The sequence below is a fragment of the Squalius cephalus genome (assembly GCF_949319135.1).
Source record: "Squalius cephalus genome assembly, chromosome: 16".
NCBI lineage: Eukaryota > Metazoa > Chordata > Actinopteri > Cypriniformes > Leuciscidae > Squalius > Squalius cephalus.
This window is the reverse complement of record NC_137137.1, coordinates 24,649,286-24,670,145: the sequence shown is the minus strand read 5'-3', so window position 1 is coordinate 24,670,145 and position 20,860 is coordinate 24,649,286. Positions and strand designations below refer to the sequence as shown.

Below are 20,860 nucleotides of genomic sequence, written 5' to 3'. Positions count from 1 at the left end.
AAATGCCATTTTCTTTACGTAGAGACGTCTTGCTGATTTGAATCATCTTCAACAGGTCCAAACAGGGGTTTCACAGTCTCCACACTTTAGAGTGTAGTTGATTTTGGATGGTGCACAGAGTCCATGTGGAGGAGCCCATGTTGACTCATCGCTATCAAATTGTTTGTGGGATCCATCCCTCCTGAGTCGAGCGATGGACGACCATACATGGTGATCAGACGGACCTGCTGCTGATTAATGTGTGTATCATGTAATAACAGGAGATTGTAAACAGACGCACAGCAAAGCCTTGTATGGTGTCCGCTTGCATTCATCAAGAAGTCGAGAGCAACAGACCTGTAAAAGAGAAAGAGGAGAAAAGTTAGCAATGAAACATATGAGGGGGTCGTTTGCTTTGTTCTGCTGTTTTTGTTATTTTTAATTTTAGAAAGCTTTCCCTTATTTCAGCATGCAGAGACCATTTGTTGGCTGACTCCCTTGAAAAGTGTAACTTAAAGTCTTAAATAGTCAATAATTGTATCCTTTTAAAACTCATCTTTGATCACCAAAATGAATTTTTAAAAATGTTTCCGGTGAAAAAAATGCATCATGCCTTAACATAGCTTGAATGCAACTCTACACCCTTGCTTCATTTAGTATACACGGATCTATGAATATGCTAATTAGCCCAGCCTCCACCCACGCCAGCTCACAGATTCACTCGGCCAACTTACTGAGGTAAACGCTGCACAATGGTATCGCTCTTTACAACGTCGGACACATAACGGTAAATCATATGATTAGCCTTTTGCTTGACTGTGTTATCAAACAGCTAATAATGTGTTGCTAATGTTACACAAACTATGTTCCCATTCACCATTTCAGTCTGCCTTCTAACAATCATCAGAAACACTTTGAACAACTTTACAGTTTACAGTATACTGTAGTTCATCATAACATTGTGAATTAATATACATCATACACCCGCTATATTGCTAAATCCACCCGATTTTTCATATCAACAAAAAAATATACCGGGATAACCTGGCATCTCTCAAGACTCCCCTGCTAGTTCGCTGTTAATGATATGCTAAAGCCCGCCGGCACATTGACGTGATTGGTTACGTCAGAAGTTTGTGATGTCAGAAACACTAGCGATTTCAAGCCGCGTTTTTGAGACTGTCTTTTTTTCACTGCAGTTTTAAAGAGAAAAAATTCAGGAATGGTGCTGACTTTTGAATTTGCACATGGTTTGTCTTAAAGCACGTTAAAAACCACCACATAGACATATTAACAACATTAAAAACTTGATTTTCACCAGAGGGGGACTTTATCTTCTTACAATATCCCTCATCTGTGGCATGGGTTGTCTTCGTTTCATTAGGGACTGTTTGTTTGGACATTTCTGTGTTATCTAAACATTGTTTGCTTGAACATCCAAACAGCCTAGCACAGCAACAGCTTGTCCAATGAAGTGTTTGGGGTGGAGCAACCTGTTTTTTCAACCAATGGCAGAAGTGAGGAGTTTAAAAAAAAACCTGTCTGAAAACAATCATTATTTTTGCAATTATGTTATGCACTGAAATGACACTTTTCCACTTTAAGTGTGTGTCTTTAGAATTCGTCTCTGTCTGTGTTCTTGCCTTAGTTTCTAAAGCCCAAACCGTACTTAAAGGTCCCGTTTTTCGTGTGTTTTTGAAGCTTTGATTGTGTTTACAGTGTGCAGTATAACATGTGTTCTTGTTTCGCGTGCACACAATTTACTTATCTGTATACCGCTGTTTTCACTGTCCTAAGAACGGGCTGATGACTTCCTTGTTCTATGAAGTCCCTCCTTCAGAAATACGTAACGAGTTCTGATTGTGCCAGCGGTTCCTGTGTTGTGATTCGACAGCAGCTTAGCGCACGTTGCCCGGAAAGGTCACGCCTCTTACCATAACGTGGAGATGCATGCGCTCAGTGTTATTGTAAACATGTCTTTAATATTACCCTATCAATTTGAGCCGGAATCAGACCCGGAGAACATTGATGAAGAGGATCGAGTAGAACCTGTGCAAACAAGACCACGCCCCCTTTTTTTGTGTATTCCTGTGGGCGGAGGTTAGTCAAAAAACTGTTCTAGTGACGTCATTAAAGAAGGAAGTAGAGGGATGTAGTCCAAACCGGCCGTTCGATGTAGGCGACTTCTGTTAAATAAAATATCTCACTTGGCATTGAACTTTGAGCTTTATAATTTTACAGATATTATTTATACTCTAACAACTACATTACACACTAACTAAAGTTTGAAACATGGGATCACGAAGAACGGGACCTTTAAGGTTTGACAGAAATGCTAGTAAATGCTTTCAATACTTTAGTTTAATGGTGTTCACAAACACACACACTAGAAAGTTTCATCTTTGTCCAGTTTTTGTGCTATTTCTTTCCAGAAGTCATGAGCAACAAAAAATCTCTATGTACACACATTTAAACTAGAGTTGCGAGTAACTCTTAACCACTCTGCAACATGGTCATTTAATGTTGTTGCGTCTCCAGTAGTTTGTTGTTGTCGTTCGATCTCATCCGTTTCTTTTTCAACATCAACCCAAGGATTGGGGACTAAAGTTTTGCCTACGATGTGTTCAGTTTGACCTAAGTGGTTGTTGATGTCGTACAATGTGCCATTGATTTTACCCAAGATCTCACTCATATCGTCTAGTCAGATTCGATTAAGTGATATGATCTAATCATGATGTTGAATCTTTTGGCTCAATCTCACCCCATACTATGCTTTGTCTGTCTACTCTCTTTTATCTCTATAACCTTCACGCACACATAACATCTCTACAGAAAAGCTCTCTCAGACATTTACCCTCATTTGATAAACAAAGTAGCAAAAGATTGATGTGACTCATTCAGATTTTATCAGACAATGAACTATATATGAGGATTAATACAAAATACATGAATTACTTGCAATGAAATAAGTTTGTCTATATGTTGCTATAGCCTATTCTGTATAGAGTGGCCACCAAAAACTATTTGAATACTTAAGCCACAAGTAAAATGTATGAATTCCATTGTGTTGCATACAAAATATGATCTGCAAATTCTTTCAGAGCTTTCTATAGTGTTTTCTTATATAATGCAAAGACAGTGATAGATTTGTATATTCTGAGCGTCCAGATCGTTTTTGGGGTCACTGAATGTAGGATGTAGATGTGTATAGTATAAAATATTAATTAAATAATAGATGTGAATCTAGGGTAAATGTGTTCACCGAATTGAAAGGCACAGTTAATTACTCATCATGAAAGTATGCTACATACTGTATCTGCTGATATATTTATATAAACTACATGATTGAAAAGTCATTTTCCCCATTGCAACAAACAAACCCGCCTACGCTCGGGACATTTTCCAGATGCCGTTGTGAAAATAAATGGAGATGCAGGGTAGAGTTCATTTGATCACTCGCTGGGGAATGGTGTGCAAGCGCTCTTATTTGGACAGTTGGGATTCACAAAAATGGCCAAAAATGTACTGAGCTGAGAGACAGTTCTTAGTTAAACAAAATTGTAATTTCATGCTGACTATAAACTGTAGTTAAACACATGGTTCCAATGACTCACATTAATCAAGTGACTGAGTCTGTTAATGATTGAATGGACACTTTTAAAGGCTCTGAAGAAGTAATAAATGTCTGCATACTCCGTATGACCCCTTACTTTGGTACCTTTCCAATAAGAACAATAAGGTGTGGTCAGTCAGTTTAATTCTTGAATCAAAGCTATTTTTAGTCATTTTCAGTGTGCATTACCCCCACATGTAAGTCATTTCCAGTAAGGGGTTTTCTCACACCAAAGAATGAACTTGCTATTGTTATCAAGGTCAACCAGACAAATTTGACAAGTTTTTCCATAGAAACATTTTGACATAGAAACAATGAAATCTTGTCAGTACAGTTCTATCTTTGGCTTGTCTATTATGGCTTTTGATAAAAAGGTCTGTGCATAAATTAAACCTGTCCTGAAAAGCAGAATGTTTAGCCTCAAACTGACCTGTGTCTCTTGTGACCTTTGATCTTTAGACAATGATGTAAAGATCCAAACTGCTGCCAACAAGACAAATGAATCACCATTCCATTCCCTCACTGATAATAATGCTTGCATGTTCAACGTGCTTCACTGCAATATAAGCATTTTAAGTTTTAGTTTAAGTGTACATTCTTAAGTGGCCTTTAATTTAATTAATATTATATTATCTGCTGTCAGCATGATTGAGGCAGCAAAGAGGAAAATAAAGAGCTGGATCTAATTACATATTTTCTTTAATAAAACAAACTTAGGGTAACATAAAACCAAAACACAATACGATTTCAGACTAGACTAACTAAGGCCTTGTTCACACTTTCGTTTGAAAACACATCTTTTTCTCTCCGTTTTGGCCTTCAGTCCACACTGAAACAGCGTTTTTATTAACGAAAACTACGCTTTTTAAAAACGCTCTCAAACTTGAATAAATTTGTGTAGTGTGGACTGTGAAAACAGAGGTATTTGAAACCAATGCACGTTTAGTCAAGTGACACATATTGTACAGATAGATATTCATGTTTATACCAGTATTGCGCCTGTTATGTGCTATTTACTTTCACACAGTTGCTAAAATGTTACTTTACACTCTTCATATCACAGTCCTGCAAAGATGACAGAATTTACTCGCATTTGCTGTCCAGCGGTAAAACATGAAAGCAGTTGCGGTTTAGACCAAACAAGTGACTGAGTGCAACCTGGTGAATGGTGAAATATTTTTAATAATGGTGAGATCAGTGAATGGTGAAATATTTTTAATAATGGTGAGATCAGTGAATGGTGAGATATTTTTCTAAATGAAATGATCCTGCCAGAAGAATTGCGTGATAACTTGATTGTCTTGTTCTGTCTGTATCATCTCAGTGAGCTTCTCAGTGAGGGTTTAAGTATGCGCAGAATTTAGCATTTTTTGACGATTCAGTGTGAGCGAGAAACTTTTGGAAAACGCTAGTGTGGACTGAGAGCGTTTTGAAACGAAAATGGCGTTTTCAAATGTATCCAGATTAATGTAGACGTAGCCTAAGTGGCTGTTTACACGACACCATTTTCAACTAAAAACGTAAAACTTTTTATGCGTTTTGGCCATTCGTTTACACAACAGAGTTTTGGGTGCCTGAAAACGCAAGTTTTTGAAAACGGTGTAAATAACGGTCTCGGTGTAAATAACAAAAAAGCTATCTCTAAAGATGATGACGTCATGCATGTGTATTACGTGTTCAGTCTATAGTGTTTAATTGCCATTCATTCTGGCAGAAGAATATAGCGTTTTTAGTATTTTTCGCGGATCCATGTGAATGGGGATCGTTTTGAGAATGGTGTCGTCTGTACACGGAAAAATGTAAGTATTAATTTTAAGTATATCGTTGTTGTATAAACATACCCTAAAACTGAGGGAAGGTAATTAAATAAACACAGGTTTGACACATAAGGGTAAATCAAAACCATGGTAACAAATGACACAGACAAAGAAAGGAAACAGTGAAAACCAACTCAAACACAAGCCAAACATGACATCTGCAAGTTATAGTTTTTAAATATGTTTACATACATATATATATATATATACATATTTAATATATATATATATTTAATATATTTAATATACATATATATATATATAGGATTTGAAGTATAATACAATTAATCAGAATGTCACACTTTTTCACAAATGGATATTTATGTTTAGAAATATAGATAACTGGAAAACAAAATAAAAATGAATATAAAGATTTCTTTAAGGATCAGACCCTTTGTTGACCACTCAAAATTAAAGTATTATCAGATATTCTGGTTCGTTGAAACAAGTAGCTTTAAACACGTAGGCCTTGATCACTACACGAATTACAGATTGTCTTTATCTTATCAAATGCAATCATGTGTAAATGTGCTTGTGCATGCTAAAACAAACTGTCACGTCGCTGGCAGGAGCTAGCAGTCATTATCTTTGAGGAATGATGTGTCTCTTACAATATATTCAGTTTACACTCACCAAAATGTCATGCTGTCTAGAATAAATAATAGATAAATTGATAAACACTGGCCAAAAAGCATCTGTAAAAGCGTATCATACCCGGTGTAAAACATGTGACTCAGTGTTATGTAAGAGCTGTTCACATGTGTTTAAACTGTAGTGCACTCCTTCCCCACTGAAGTCAGTGGATCTGCTGAGTAGACGGGTGGAGCTCGTTCATAAATGTTCCATAGGTCACTCCCTCATATCAGAGAACTACGAATACCAGGACACTGGTGACGTTGCCTTTAAAGGATTATTCAACCAGAAATGTCATCATTTACTCATCCTCATCATGTTGTTCCAAGGTTTCTGTCTCCTGAAAAGGAAAAATGTACTTCAACATGCAGTTACAATTAAGGGGGACCAAAACCTTAAAAGCTTCAAAAAGGACCCAAAAGCTCTATAAAAGCATCATAAATGTGGTCCAGATGACTCATGCACTGGTTTCCAAGTCAAAGGTATAGTTTTGCATAATAATCTTCCATTGTGTTGTTAAATTTGAAAAGATCCAACTCAAAAGAATTTGAATCTGACGTCGCTACTTCTCCCAGAAATCATATTCCATCAGGAGACTTGATGTATAGAGCAAAAGCCATATGAACTACTTTTATGGCCATTTTGAAGCTTGACGGCCCCCATCCTCATTTACTTTTATTATATTGAAAAAAAGAATGCCTCCAGGATTTCCTTCATAAATTCACTTTTTGTGTTTCACGGAAGAAAGAAATTCATATGCTTTGGAACGACATGCGGATGAGTAAATGATGACATAACTTTTTATTTTTGTGTGAACTATCCCTATAAAGTTTCCTGTGGAAAACATGATTTCACTTTTCTACCTATTTCCTAAAAGTCTTGGATTCCCACAGAGTTTGAGCATGTGGATAGTTTTCAATGCTATTTAAAAAGATATAAAAGAAAGGCCATAAAAGAAAGATGTAATAAGATTGGGTTTTCAATTGTTTTCTCGAAAATAAAACAACCTGAAGGCCAATGTTCCAGCCATGATGTCATTGGGAGTATGTGCTCTAGAATTGACTACAGACAGGAGAATGCGAACGGATACTGTTCTGTCAGAGCTTGTCATGGGTCACTATGAACATCTTGAATTTGTTGCTTAATATAACACAGCGTAGATGAATCAATATAACATTGCATTGCAGGCCTAATGCAGGCTATGGGTTTAAGCAGACCATCTCATTGATGAAAACTAGTTAGAATGCAATTATACAATGAATGGAGTTTGTGCTTTATAAGGTTTTATTAAAAACAGTCTGACTAAAGCAACACACGCCTGCATAGAGCATCACTGAAGCTTGATTTATCATCAACATGTGCAAGTGATTTGACCGCAGTAATTAACTTACTGACCCCTGCAGTCTACCAGACATTCATTAAGCAGACTTTGTGTCCTAATCAAACTTGTTTCTCCTCACAGATGGTATGCATGTTCGCTGCTTGGAGCAAAGGGCCGTAATACTTAATAATGTTGGTGCCGGAACTCTTAGTGGATCGTAAAAAGCAGAACCCTGATTAAATGTTAATGATTTTTCATTTACGTGTCACAGATTTCCTGCATGTCTGTTCCTATAAAACAAGATGAAACGCAGATAAGAACTAAGTTCAGAGCAGAGTAACAGTGTTTTGACAGATTGAAAACACTTAAATTGCTCTTTTCCCATGAAACAGGCCAGACTTTAACCTTAGAGCAAAACTTTGGTTTATCCTTGAGTGGTCGTAGCCCAAAAGAGATATTTACTCACCTTCATGTCAAAGGTTCTTTTTTTCTGCAGAACACAAAAGAAGATATTTTGAAGAATGTTTCAGCTGTTTTTGTACATTTAATGAAAGTCAATAAGGTCCATTACAAAATTGGACCCCATTGACTTTCATTGGATGGACAAAAAAGAGACATTCATTCTTTTTTCTTTTTTTCTTTTGTGTTCCACAGAAGAAAGAAAGTCATATGGTTTTGGAATGAAATTAGGGTGAGTAAAAGATGACACAATTTAAATATTTGGGTGAACTATCCCTTTAATTGGACATTCACAGACTGTCTGATGCATATTGCACACTTCAAGCTTTTCTAAAATCAGGAACTCTATTGTAACAGGCTGGCTCATGTACAGTTTTCCTAAAAGTCAGGATGCACTGGTGTTTATGGTAAACCAGGATCCAACTGTGTATTGCAATATGACGGTCCCTTCCTGTCTAAGTGGGCGATTGTCAATTTTTTAAATCTATTTTATCTATCTAAACCATATAAAGGTTTTTAAGACTTTGAATGCCCAAACTTTGTTTAGATCATCCCTAGTAAATATCGTGCAGGTGACAAACACATGGTGCAATGTGGAGCTTCAAAGACTTTTCAGATCATTTCTCAGAGGACAGGCCAGTGGTCCCGTCTTGTGCCAGTGACCTCAAAGTTGTGGGAAGCGTGTGTGATGTCATTGCCAAGTCCTCCGCAGGGACATTCCTCATCCCACTTCTCCACATCATCCCAATACCTCCCCCCCTTTTCAGTCCGTACTGGCTGTTCCAAGCAAAACTCAGAATTGTGTGTTGTATACAATTATACATCACTGTTCAAAAGTTTGGGGTCAATATAATTTCTTAAGAAATGAATGCTTTTATTCAGCAAGTATGTATTAATTAGATCATTATCGACAGTAAAGACATTGATAATGACAAAAGATTTCTATTTCAAATAAAATAGATGCAGTTCCATTCATCAAAGAATCATGTTCATCAATTGCTGTTGTACATTTCTGATCAAAAAATCGTACCAACCCCAAAGTTTTGATCGGTAGTGTTTAGTACATGTACAAGTAGCTCTGATCTACTGAACTGATATCTAAAATCAGATTTTTTTCAATATTGATGAAGATGAATATTGTGGGAAAGCTAGTCCCTTACACAATCCAGCGCAGTGTGTCCCAGATGAAAACAAAGGATAAATCAGGCCTGTTAGTCTGCAGTCAGAAGAATGTAGCATTTATGCATTACAGATGCTTGTTTAAATTTTGTAATCTGAAAAAATTGCTTGGAGCGTAAAACAAACAACTTTAATGCTCAACGTGTTCTTAGGAGGAATCTGAACATATTTTACCAACGGATATCTGAGAGACGTGACCGTATTAGGTTGTGTTTCAGGAGTCCTCTAACTATTCCAGAGAGAATGTTGTTGGGTGCTGTGCTCTCTCTCTCTCTCTCTCTCTCTCTCTCTCTCTCTCTCTCTCTCTCTCTCTCTCTCTCTCTCTCTCTCTCTCTCTCTCTCTCTCTCTCTCTCTCTCTCTCTCTCTCTCTCTCTCTCTCTCAGAGTGCTCATTTAGGTAATAATGGTCTAAAGAGCCAACAGCATAGTTGTCCAGTATACAGTCTCTTCACTCGCATGTCAAGGTGTAAAGTAAACTGTTTTGATTTAGACTTTTTGTTTAAGAATTTCACATTTACTTACCTTTAACTTACTAGTCAGTAAGTTTACTTAACAACTATTTGACTAATGGGTCTTCAGGAAGCCCGCATAATTAGTCTGATTGTGGGTTTACCTGAACATGATCGGTTGTTTGTCTTTGGGGAAGCTTATATTAGACACGTTATTGTGTTAAGAAACAGCTAACCTTCCAAAAACGCCTCTTCCATGCATGGGGGCCCTCAATAAGTCTTAAAATAATTGAGTTGTACACTACCATCCAAAAGTTTGCGGTCTTTTTTTTGTGTGAAAGAATTCTTTTAAAAGAATACTTTTATTCAACAATGATGGATCTAATTGATCAAAAGTGATAGTAAAGACATTTATAATATTTTAATATTTATTATTCTTTTTTTAATATTTAAATGATTTATTATATACATTTTTTAAAATCTAAACGACCCCAAACTTTGAGTGTTAGTGTGTATGGCTGCAGCAAGAGGGTTTTAGAGTGCAAACTAATTAAAAACCTCTAAAAATATAAATAATAATAATAAAATCATAAAATAATAAAATATAAACTAGTCAAACTCAATAATGACCACCATGACCCATCCCTAGTTTAGTGTGGTATTTATGTGCAGGATGTAGCTCACTGACAGGTTCATACACATGTATAATTACACACACACACACCCCCACATACACAAATCTCTTTGTTTCCTCCATACATGTGGAGACATACAGTGCAATAAATCAACACTCCTTCACTCTCTGTTGTACCGTTTCTGAATTGGCTATTGAGTGTCATGATTCTTTCTTTTATCTTGACTAAATAACTCTTGATATATGACTTCCCAAAGCACGCCAGTCTGCAACAAAAGCTTTTCATATTTTTCAATGCAAAAACAGGCAATAGGTTGGGTGTCCTCATCTTTATTCTAAAACGTGCTCTATGAATGAATGGCCTTAGTGTTTAATTCAATGAACTGAAATATTTTACCCTTTTACAAACTGGATTAAATTGACTTCTGAAGAGAATGAACATGAATACTTTGTTTGTAACATTTTGACATGTCAAATACAGCTGTGATCCTTGCGTGTGTCACATGACCTCATAAAAGGAAAATAGACACACTGGCATACAGGGTATTTGGCGTCTGCTATGCTAATTTATTTGGTTTTTCAAATGTTTTTGTAATGTTTTATGTTCACCCTCACATTCCAAACCCACATTCCTTTTACTGTGCAACAAATGCATTAAGTTAAACTAAAATTGAATAAGTTCAACTTAATGCATTTTCCAGCATCAGTTGTGTGCAACCTCTTACCATAATTTTTTTTATTAAATTCAACAAACCATTTTTTTCAGTATATACAATGAAAGTGAATGTGGATGGATGCAACCAAACTCCAAAAATGCTTTAGAAAAGTCTTCTGAAGTCATATGATAGCTTTGTGTGAGAAACAGTAAAAAAAAAAAAAAAAAAAAAAAATGCCTTTGCGTTCTCTCAGAAAAGTGTTGTGTTCCCTCGCGAAAACCTTTGCGTTTCCCATAGAAACTTTGCATTCGCAAAGAATTCAAAAGGTTTGCAAGTGAACACAAAGTTTCTTGGGGGAACACAAAACATTTGAGAGAGAGCGTAAGGTTTTTTGGTTGGAACGCAGAACATTTGTGAGAGAATGCAAATTCTTTGGGGGAACGTAAAAAATTTGCAAGAGAACGCAAAGTTCCTTGGGGGAATGCAACTCATTTGCAAGAGAATGCAAAATTTCTCGGGGGAACGCAAAACATTTGTGAGAGAACGCGACTTTTTTTTGGTGGAACGCAGAACATTTATGAGAGAATGCAAAGTTTCTCGAGGAAACGCAAAACGTTTGAGAGAGAACGCAAAGTTTTTCAGGGGAACGTAATACATTTGTGAGAATGAAAAAGCAAAACATTTGCAAGAGAAGGCAAAGTTTTTTGGGGGAACGCAAACCATTTGAGATTGAACGCAATTTTTTTTGGAGAACGCAAAACATTTGTGAGAGAACGGAATTTTTTGGGGGGGAACGCAAAACATTTGAGAGAGAACGCAAAGTTTTTTGGGGGAACGCAAAACATTTGTGAGAGAAAAGCATTCCTTAGTGAAAAATAAATATACCAATATAAATATTTTATGCAATGTATACTACAAATATATTTACATATTTATGTACTTAATATAAATACACTGCAATTGTACTTTTGGCATACTAAATTAATTTACTTAAAGTCTGCATTAATATACTTAAAGTCTATTAGAACAACTAATTTTGTACTTAGCTATGCAGAAGAAGTAATGCTGAGGTCCAAAGATACTTAAGTATGGTTGTAAGGTTGACTTGTTATTTTTCCTCCCATCTCATATTTTTTTCCACCACCATGAACCTTTAGGGGCTCTGTATGATGGAAGTAAAATGAGACTGAAGGAAAACGTTATTTTAACGCAAAGTTTGTTGGGGGAATGCAAAAGTTTTGTGTGATCTTTGCGAGTGATCGCAAAGTTTCTTTGGGGAATGCAGTATTTTTGGAAGAAAATAAGTTCCTTGAGGGAACGCAAAACTTTCACGACCAAATGCAAAAGCAGTGCAATATCTTTTTCCTTTTTTTTCAATCAGATGAGGGTGAATAAATGACAATGTAATTTTTAGTGAACTCTTTCTATAAAGTTTAATGTATTTCACTTATGTCCCAGATTTCACTATCACTAACTGATACAAGACATAACTATCTGTGTTAATAAGCAAATAAACACACCCACATTGTGGGACCCTCACATACTGAGAGATCATTGTGAAGCACACATACATAAACCCACACTCAATTGTTGTTTTCTCTGTTATGTAATGGAGCTCATTCAAGACTGGTGAGTCATCTGGGCCAAGAGAACGAGAGACCAAGAGAGAGAAAGAGAATAACCCAACATATAATCCCCTGTGTGAAAAGCCCAGTGTTAGCAGTGGATACAACATTCTGGAAACTGATGGCAATCATTATGGTCTCCTGTTCATAGTTAATCATCTCACATGGAAAACACATCTCTAGGAGTGCTAGGTTTAGGGTTTTGCTCTCAGAGCGGGAAACGTTGATGTCAAATGGAAAAGTCATGTGAAATATGACAACTCACCGGTTGCTATGATGACTACATTTTTTTTGTGGTTTAGAAACACCACTTTTTGTAGAGCAGCAAATTTTCTTTTTTGAAATCATTTTGCTTGTTTTAAACATTTTTGGTTCAGTTGTTTGTGAGGATTTTTACACCAGTTATTTTGATGGGTCTTCTCGTTGTGGTTTTCACACGGTTATGGCTTGTTGGAAAGTTTGACCCCTGGTCATTGTTTAGTTATTCAATTGCCACAGCAACAGGGCAGGAATGTCCACATCGTTGGTTTCAAAGTCCTGGGGTTTTTGTAGTTGTTTCTGATTTTTCACAATTAATTATTATCAGACAAAAAATACTAAAAAAGGGTTGAAGCAGTGAAACAAAGACATCCACGCCACAGATTGAGGTCGAATGGTGGTACATTGAGCACAGAGTGTAAATATAACAAAATCATCACAAAAAGCCTCCGTCCAACCAAATGCTCAACCTCTTTAAAGCTTGGATTTATTCATCAGCTGGGAACATTTTTCTGAAAGTGATTCCCACAATATCATTTCACTGTGCCATTTTTTATGGTTATAGTTGTGGTGAAGACTCTCAGACTCTATTCTTTTATATTTAGAACGATTTGTAGAGCTATTTTAGAACTCTTTATTGTTATCGCTATAGTTCACACATCCTTGGTGTGAATGAGCCTTAAGAGTGCAAAACATGCAAACGTTATTTTCATTGAATTCATGAATGTAATCAATGTGTGTGATGAGAGAGAAACATACTGTAATGGTTTATTAATCCACTTAACTGTCCTCTGTTGCTCAAAACGATGAATAGCACATATCAAACTGCAGAGTCTCAATACAGCTGGTTTTGGTTCTGCAACTGATTATTCAGGCACATTTTATTTTATTTTCATTTTAAAATGGTCCAAATCATTACGTTTTTAATTTGTCGCTGTATTTGCACTAAAATATGTAAATTAAATAAAACACAAATTCATAAATAACATAAACATAACATAAATTCATTTAATAGTGACCCAGTCTTTTGAATATTATTTCATTGGCAAGTTTAAGTTGAGCTTCATATATAAATTCCGATCTTAATTTCTTTTTTAATAAACTTTATAACTATATGTTTTATAATAAAGAACTCTGCAATGGGGTTTGTGCTTTCTCAGGGCAACAATGTTTTAATGTGAAAATTAATTGGGCTCTGATAAAGAGCTTAATTTTTTTTTTTAATAAATTAATAAAATATCTATAAAAATTTTAGTGCTGTCAAAACGATTAATTGAATCTAACATAATATATATATATTAGGGGTGACCCCGAATAGTCGAAGATTCGATGCTTCGATATGAGGAGCCTGATTCGACTACCGATCTCATGGTCGAATCTTCACATATATATATATATGTGTGTGTGTGTGTTAATATATATTTATAAACTTTTCTGTTAGATGCAATTAATCACGATTAATTGATCTGACAGAAAGCAAATACAACACAATGACATGGCATATACTAAGTATTGCATGACGTCATCTATAGCAACTTTTCGAGCAGACTTTAGCTACTTTCCATTGAATGTAGTAAGCAATAGTGGTAGTGGTTTAATTATTTTATGTTAATAACAGGACAGTTTGAAAATTACCCCAAATATTGCTGTTGTCAATCACTGATTTAAATCAAATAGAAATAAAAAAGAAAAGTCCTCATGATTTATTATTGAATGTTTTCCCTCCCTAAACGGTGCTTCATCACTGCATTGTCTACATGATGGCTGCATTGTCAAGGAATAACAGTATTTTTAATGCATTGTGATGTACTGTGTGTTTTTTAGGCAGCAAGTCTAAGATCTGAGAGATTACTGACTAGAATCCCTGCTGATGACATGCAGTCTCAGGTAAGACAAACTTTCAAAGCATCTGTTGAAAATCAGAGCTTGTTCTCTGCATTTCTCTAACTGCTTAACATATGTTAATGTGAAGTACTTTGCACTTGTACCTACTTATGATCCTTGGCAGCTCCTGGGCCGTTCAGCATCACCTCGAAAGATGCCCAGGAAACACAGAAAGAAAGAAACGTTACAAACAACCCATTACACAATGACAGGAGGAGAGAAAGAGAGAGCTATTTATGGACTAGACTTGGATTTCCATGAAAAAGCCCCAGTCCCTGTTCCCCCAGCTCACAAAGGCATCTCCATGATTTAACAATATACAGTTTCACCATCTGTGAGAACACGGGGATCTTCCCATGACCCCTAGAGTTCAAACAGAGAACAGGAGCATTATTCAGGTCACAGAGAGAGCAGAAAGTGAGGTATGGTGGGGATTGAGTCAAGAGGGAGTGGAAAGAAGGTCAGGCAGACATTTGGGAATGCAAAATATATCCAGAAACGCTAACCTAACCTGTTATCACCACTCTGGCGACCTCTTCATGACCGTGTTGGTCTAGAATCATTCTTTAGTGAGATTGAATGAGGGACCTCACTTAAACAGGGCATTATAATGAGGTAGTAATGATTTGGTATGATAAAGGGCCCGTTTCTGTAAGAAGGTGGAACATGGTCTTAAATCTAAAATGGACTAGGATGATAATTTCATTTTGATACTTAGAAAAGGTAACAAACTGACAGGAGAGGATTTTTTTATCATTGCTAAAGTTTGGCCAAAATCTCAAAGCCCTTCTAATTGGTCACAGGAAAAAACATAATAATAAATATTACATAACACAACATAGCACAACATGCACCAATGCAAAATTTTTCTATATATCCTAATCATTTGTTAACAAACCTGTATTCATTACTTCAATGAGCTAATTGTTTCTGCCTTAAATTAATACATTGTTAAATAAATACATTATTAGCTAACCATCTGATTTGTATGTACATTTCTGAAATACATAACTAAGACAGTTACCGCTGATAACAGATCACTCTAAATTGTAATGTAGACATGCATTTTCTGCAAAGCTGCTTTGAAAAAATATGTTTTGGGGAAAGCGCTATACAAATAAATGTGAATTGAATAACATAGCATAGCATAGCATAGCATAGCATAACATCACTTAACATTTAAATAGCTGTCAATAGTAGTGATGCACAGAAATGCCGAAAACTGAAATCGAAATTAAAGTTTCACTAATTAAATTGGGGTAATTAGGTAACTTGGGTGATAAATTAAACCAGTTCTTCAGCAACAAACAACTTCAATATTCCAGTCAAACATATTTTACTATTGCTACTGTAGCATTATTTTAACAGCACAGTGAATTGCGTCCACACTGCTGACATGTTTACCTGTTGTAGCATTTCCACATTGTGTGCATAAAATAGACACTGAATGTAATGCTTTCGGACACTTAGGGTGGCTTAACACTTGTAGTTCAGTTCTCTTGGTTGGTTATTTTGATCCAGACCAAAAAAGAAAGAGATACATTTAGTCCATTTAGTTCGCTTAGCGTAAACACCGTCATTGTTAAAACCAAACTTAAAAATACAAAACAAACAAGGAAAAACAAAAGGCGTATATTTTTTACGACAGAACATCCAAAACAATGCTGTGTGCTGGGCTAAATGCCCTTGTTGTATGTGCGTACAAGTGATGATATTTTTTACAAGCTGAGAACTCATGAAGTAAAACCCAGGTATGCTTGAGCATTCTGTCCTCTTTAGGGTTGCATCATGTTTTTGGTTTGTTTAGATGTTTTTGGTCCATGCTGCATTCATATTTCAGTCGATCCGTAACATAGTTCGTTTGGAAGTGGACTGAGACCAACCTTTTCTCAGTCCGGTTGTTTTGGATGTTAGGAAGGTTTGGATGGCAGCGTTCACACTTATTAAAATGAACCGCACTAACAGAGCAATCATACCAGAGTTTGCTGTACTTGAACCAAACCTGTCAAGTCTGAACACACTCTTAATTGCATGTTAAGTACATTTAAATTTAAATGAATTATGGTTTAAATTATATTAAATGCAATTAGTTCAAGTAAAGCTTGCTTCTTTGATCCATTTAGAACAGGATTTAAGTACATAATTTCATAATTACTCCCATTGATTTTGAAACATGGTTAAAGTGTACTGCCGAATGTACTAACAAGCACTAAAATATACTTTATTGTTATTTCTTTTGAAACTTGTATGTCATGTATTTAAATATATATTTAATTGCACGTTTGTAACGATTAAGTAATTTAGTACAATTGAAATAGTTTAATTGTAATATTGAATAACATTTATAATCTATTATAATCAAGTATTTACATGTGCACTTATCAAAATAAGTGTGCTGCTTTAAAACATGACAAAGGATTATTAAAGCATAATGTTTTAAAATGTACTTTCAAAATAAAACTTTTAATTTGACATTATTACTTTTTTAAAAGTACTTAAGTGTGTTAAGAAACTAACTTAACTTAATTCTTATATTGTAATATCTGGTATAAAGTAACATATTTGAAAAATATACTTTTAAGATTTGATAAACTACATGCGCATATTAAGTGCACTTCTTTTCCACAAGTGTAGTCAACAGAGGAATAAACAATTAGCCCAGAGAGTGGTGTAGTTACAGTATCTACCAGTAACTGCTGAAGATAACCAGCTAAACCTTCACTTCATGTTTTTGACAAAAAGACTGAGGGCCCTATCTTACACCCAGCACAATGCAGTGCCAGGCACTACACAAGCGTGTTTTTCTAGTTTCAGCCCGACGCAGTTATCATTTCCACAATGCATTTGCGCCAATTTGTGCAACCATGTGCGTGCTGGTCTGAAAACGAGATGTGTTCTGGTGCATTGTTGGCACATTGCTATTTTGAGGCAACAGAAATAGACTGCGCCATTGACCAACTGAAACCTGGTATAAAGTCAATGGCGCAATATTTCTTTTGTTATTTAAAGAGCGCGTTAGTAATATGAGCCTATAGGCGGGTCCACAACGCATGTACTTATTACACACACAGGGTCACGCAGCAGCACACAAACTAGCAAAATATACAAAATATTACAATGTAAAAGATTATTATTGTGTACCGTCCCGTTGATGGTCTGCTTGCGCACTTAAACCTCGCGCACCAGCAGTTCCGTTTGCGCTCTGGAGAAGCGTTCAGTCTTTCCACTATCAAATTCCACCATGTAAATAGCGAATGCAACTGGCATTTAAAGGGAATGGGAGATGAGACTCTGATTGGTTTATTGCACGTAAAGCCCAAAACACACCCATTACTCATTAAGAGAATAGGGGCAACCCTTTTAGATCATGCGCCGGGCGCGCCAACCATTTTTCCCGTCGTTAAACTAAGCAAAAGTGGATTCGGACACGCCCTAAATGAACTTGCGCCGTGCGCTTTAGACCCTGCTCTTAGATCGTTAAAACAGGGCCCTGAATGTCTCATGCATTATTTAATTTCACGGAAATTGTGATTCTAGGTCTCTGAAAAAAATTCTAAAAATCTCTGTTTTTCTCTCAGAAAAGTGTGGAGGTATATGATCATCTAAATGGCTCGCGGATCATCTTCTCAGATGAGGCTCTTCCCAGCAGTGGATCAAGACAGCACTTCATGACTCCGGATATGAGCCAGGAAGTAGTAGTAATCTCTCCTGGTCTTCCTACACCTCCGTTAAGTCCGTTCCACAACAGTTCAGCCTCTTCGTCTTCATATCACAAGGCAAGAGCACATCCGTAACACATTACTGTTGCAGACATTATTACATATGTGTGTTTTGAACTATTCATATACACTGAGATGTATTGAAAATCTAGGATTCAAAACATTGATCATAGATTGGGTTTATAGATTTTCTTGTTTCCATCGAAGCACAAGATGCTCTTTAGAACATTCTCAAATTATTCTGGAGAACATGATCAGGTTTTACTCTAACATGTGTTCATGCAGCTTGAGAGCTGCTGTCATTAAAGCAGAAAAGAGACATACCACATAATAATACTTTCTTACACTAAACTTTTTTGTTGTTAATTGAAATAAAATATAAATACTACATGGAAAAATGTAACTTAAAAACCTTAAATGAAAATAAAAAATAATCATGTATAAATAATCAATGTAAAAAATGACAAAGCACATAGCAAAAATAAACAAAAATGAAAACTGAAATTAAATAATTTATTAAATAAATACTATAATAGTAAATAAACAATACCAAAAAATCACTGCTTTGACTGTTACACGCTGACTTGGACTGAAGGTTTTCAGGCACATCATTTGTATTGTTCTGCCCCCTTGTGGCATTAATTAAAAAAGGACTCTTAAGATACAGAATTCATCCTTTTTACAGTTTTAAAGACAAGCATTTCTTTGCACATGCCACTTGGATTGATATTTTATAATGCAATGAAATTCAGACATTTATAAGTGCAACTTAAGTTTCCAAATGTGTTATGATAACACATTAAGTGTTACTGATTTAAAGGGATACTCCACTTTTTTTGGAAATAGGCTCATTTTACAACTCCCCCAGAGTTAAACAGTTGAGTTTTACCGTTTTCGAATCCATTCAGCCGAGTTTCTGATATTTAGAAGAATATCAGTAACCGGACAGTTTCTGGTCTCATTGACTTCCATAGTATATTTTTTTTCCTACTGTTTAACTCTGGGGGAGTTGTAAAATGAGCCTATTTCCAAAAAAAGTGGAGTATCCCTTTAATGTTTCCTATTTACCTGGATTCTGTTTAATTCACTGTTAATTCACTGTAATTTTAATATATCCCTGACTGTGAACTAATGTTTCATCAGGTCTCAGATGTCAATGGAGGTGGATTCCCGTCACACAGTTTCGGATCCTACTATGGAACGGCTCAGACAAATGGTAAATAATCTACTTGATTACAAGACTCAATCTGTCATGTTAAGTGCATCAAAACATCTGATTAGTGTTGGTGTTACTTGACTGAATTTAAATAATTATTATGTGCATCTTATCTGTGGTGATAAGTAAATATAAGAATAGGTTTCTGTCCTACAATCAGAGTTGTAAAATTAGAATTTAGAAATAAAATAGGTACAATGCAATTCCATACGTGTTTAATTCATCATCTCTCGTCCCTTTCAGTTGGATTGTCCAATGGTGGAATACAGAGTGGAGGTTCTGTCACATTGCCCAGGACTTCTGCTACCCGAGAGGAGCGCTTAATAAAGTTCTCTGGAATCGGTCCTGTAGATGAGACGGGCATGCCAATCGCATCCCGATCTGTGAGTCTCACCCAACATACTCTCTCTGAACCACTGCAATCCCAGAATGCATTCATGCTTCACACCTTCAGTGACCTGACAATCACAATGAAACACATGGCCATTTTATCCTGTTGTACTCTATGGCTGTATAAACCAGCCATGCATGCATGCATACTAGTTATCACATCCTTAAACCAAGACTAATGTACTTGAGAAGCATAACTGTGTAAGATAATCTAAGGTAATCTTTATCTGTAGGTGTAGATATTAAGAACATCTCTTGTATATTGTTTATTTTTCTTAACCCAGTAGCAAATTGTTTGTCTTGTTTTAAATAGAAATCTTACTGACAAGACATATTTAAGATATAAAATATTATACAGAAAAATATAGTATTCTGAAGATGAATGGTAATATTTTATGCAGTTTTGCTTCTTAAAGAGGCTATATGTAGAATTCAGAAGGCTTTGTTATTAGCGACACCGGTGGCCGTTAAGTGAACTGCAGACAGCAAATAATTGCTCGTGCACGTGTACAAGAGACTGAACATGATTCAGTGTCACGATATACTCACAGCGACGTTCCTTTTCATTCTTTGCTGAAGTAAAAAGAATTTGGAAATACATTTGCAGCGTTATACTGTTAACAAACATCCAGACGCCATCCATGCTGCTGAGAGCGACGTTTCAGATGAATAAGTAACGTAAATGTGACCCTGGACCACAAAACCAGTCACATGGGTTAATTTTTGAGATCTATACATCATCCGGAAGCTGAATAATGTATGATGTATTGGTTTGTTAGGATTGGACAATATTTGTCCGAGATACAACTATTTGAAAATCTGGAATCTGCATGCAAAAAAATCGAAACATTGAGAAAATCGCCTTTAAATTTGTCCGTTTATGTTCGCGATTGTGCTGCATCCACTCACAAAAATAAATGTTTTATACAGACCATAGACTATATAGATCTGGCTGTGTGAGATTGAATCCCTTTACTTTGCATGACACATTGATATTAGCCTAAGCCTACAGTACAGAAGGTATCTTT

General features: G+C 35.9%; 1 protein-coding gene across 1 annotated transcript in view; it reads left to right on the top strand.

Annotated features, from left to right (window-relative positions):
* Positions 1-20,860, top strand: part of sorbs3 (sorbin and SH3 domain containing 3) — a 67,101-nt gene that overhangs the window by 15,004 nt on the left and 31,237 nt on the right. Inside the window, exons 3-6 of the mRNA XM_079897903.1 lie at positions 14,448-14,510; positions 18,086-18,283; positions 19,370-19,442; positions 19,686-19,825. Of these exons, the coding sequence (XP_079754029.1) occupies positions 14,448-14,510; positions 18,086-18,283; positions 19,370-19,442; positions 19,686-19,825 (474 nt within the window). The remainder of the gene's footprint in view (positions 1-14,447; positions 14,511-18,085; positions 18,284-19,369; positions 19,443-19,685; positions 19,826-20,860) is intronic.